General features: G+C 52.9%; 2 protein-coding genes across 2 annotated transcripts in view; both read right to left on the bottom strand.

Moving 5' to 3' along the window:
* Positions 1 to 174: 174 nt before the first annotated feature.
* Pmar_PMAR015972 (hypoxanthine-guanine phosphoribosyltransferase, putative) lies at positions 175 to 627 on the bottom strand (the record flags this gene model as incomplete). The annotated part of the gene is made up of 3 exons (XM_002781368.1): positions 175 to 274; positions 325 to 450; positions 503 to 627. Coding segments are annotated over 3 exons (351 nt in total), but the record flags the coding sequence as incomplete, so codon positions are not given.
* A 229-nt stretch (positions 628 to 856) lies between these two features.
* The window catches only part of Pmar_PMAR015971 (Ubiquitin fusion degradation protein, putative), a gene marked incomplete at both ends in the record, with an annotated part of 1720 nt that continues 1177 nt past the window's right edge, over positions 857 to 1399 (bottom strand). Inside the window, 3 exons of the mRNA XM_002781367.1 lie at positions 857 to 976; positions 1021 to 1091; positions 1139 to 1247. Of these exons, the coding sequence (XP_002781413.1) occupies positions 857 to 976; positions 1021 to 1091; positions 1139 to 1247 (300 nt within the window). The remainder of the gene's footprint in view (positions 977 to 1020; positions 1092 to 1138; positions 1248 to 1399) is intronic.

Genomic DNA, 1399 nt, shown 5'->3' with positions numbered 1-1399 from the left:
CCAGTGTCGCTACTGCTAAGTCATCCGCCATCACATTCAATTTTCCCATGCTCTCCGTGTTATGATAGCTTTTGATTGTAACGTAGTGCTCCTGGTACGGCGCGTGATGCATATTCGTAGTGTACCTGACACGCTGCGCGTCACCACCATTATCGCATCGCTTTCCCCTCAAACTGAACACCTATGAATGCGGTTGAGGTACCCGACCAGCTCAGAGAAGAATCCACGGCTGCCCTTCAAGATACACAGTAAATGCAATTCCGTATCGCCGTAACTGAGCCGCAATAATCTGACCGCTGCGCCACAAAAATACGCAACACTCACACTTGACGAATATCCATCGCGAGCTTCTCCGTACGATCCAATATCAGCCCCTTCGGCAACATGATTCTTTTCAGATCGTTTTGGTAGTGTGGGGGGATCAGGAAGTGCTCCAAGTGGTACATTTCCCTACCACAACAACACCAACAACATCAATCATCTCATCCCCCGTTTCCCTTACTCCTCGTTGTCCTTAACAAATACAGGCTCCTTGCGGCCGATGCCTCTACCAACATATTCATACGAATACCCAGCCTTAGAACCGTCCGATGGTTTCTCTTCAGAAGTGGCGGTCGAGTTAGACATTTACGTGACGAGCTACGAAGCAGCGTTCAAGTGGACCCCATCCTGCAACACTGACCACGAGCAACACCAAGACACCACTACATCAGAGCATTGGCGGCTGTACACATGCAGGTGGCTGCTGTGCCCCCGAGGGCACCCCTCGCACCCTCACCACAGTGCCGCCACCCCCCATACTCACCACAGGGATCATGCGGACCCCCACGTCCATAGGGAGGTTGGAAAAGGCGATCTAGTGATGAGCATGGGCCCAGCAGGCGTGGTAGGTCACCTCGTAAGGTCCGTCATTGACCGAGTAGAGAAGAGCCCCTGGGTTGCCGTTGATGCCTCGGAGGTCAACCATGATGTTGATCTAAATGTATGGTGTGGGGATCGAACCAGGGACCTTCTGATTACCAAATCTCCCTCTCTGATGAGCCGATCCCCTGCTGGTCTATCTTGCCACGGTTCATCATCACTCGATAAACCTACCACTACCACTCCTTTCGCAACACCATCAACCCCACCCTCCCACTCGAGCGAGAGGTAGTAATAAGTCTCCAAGGCTTCCCATGCCCCTCGCCATGCACCCCAAATTGGACCTGTGGTCTGTGCGGGCACTTCGACACTATCTCCAACGACCACTGATACAACCCTCCCGGGCACAGCAACACACTACCTGCAATACACAGCGTAGAGGCCACATAGTTGACCTCAAAAACTGCTTACCACCAACCGGAATGACCCATCCCATTTCGGGGTAGTCCCCCTTCTTTAGCACCTCCTCCCCTTGTGA

This window comes from Perkinsus marinus (assembly GCF_000006405.1).
Source record: "Perkinsus marinus ATCC 50983 genomic scaffold scf_1104296942666, whole genome shotgun sequence".
Lineage (NCBI taxonomy): Eukaryota > Perkinsozoa > Perkinsida > Perkinsidae > Perkinsus > Perkinsus marinus.
This window is presented reverse-complemented; position numbering and strand designations above follow the sequence as displayed.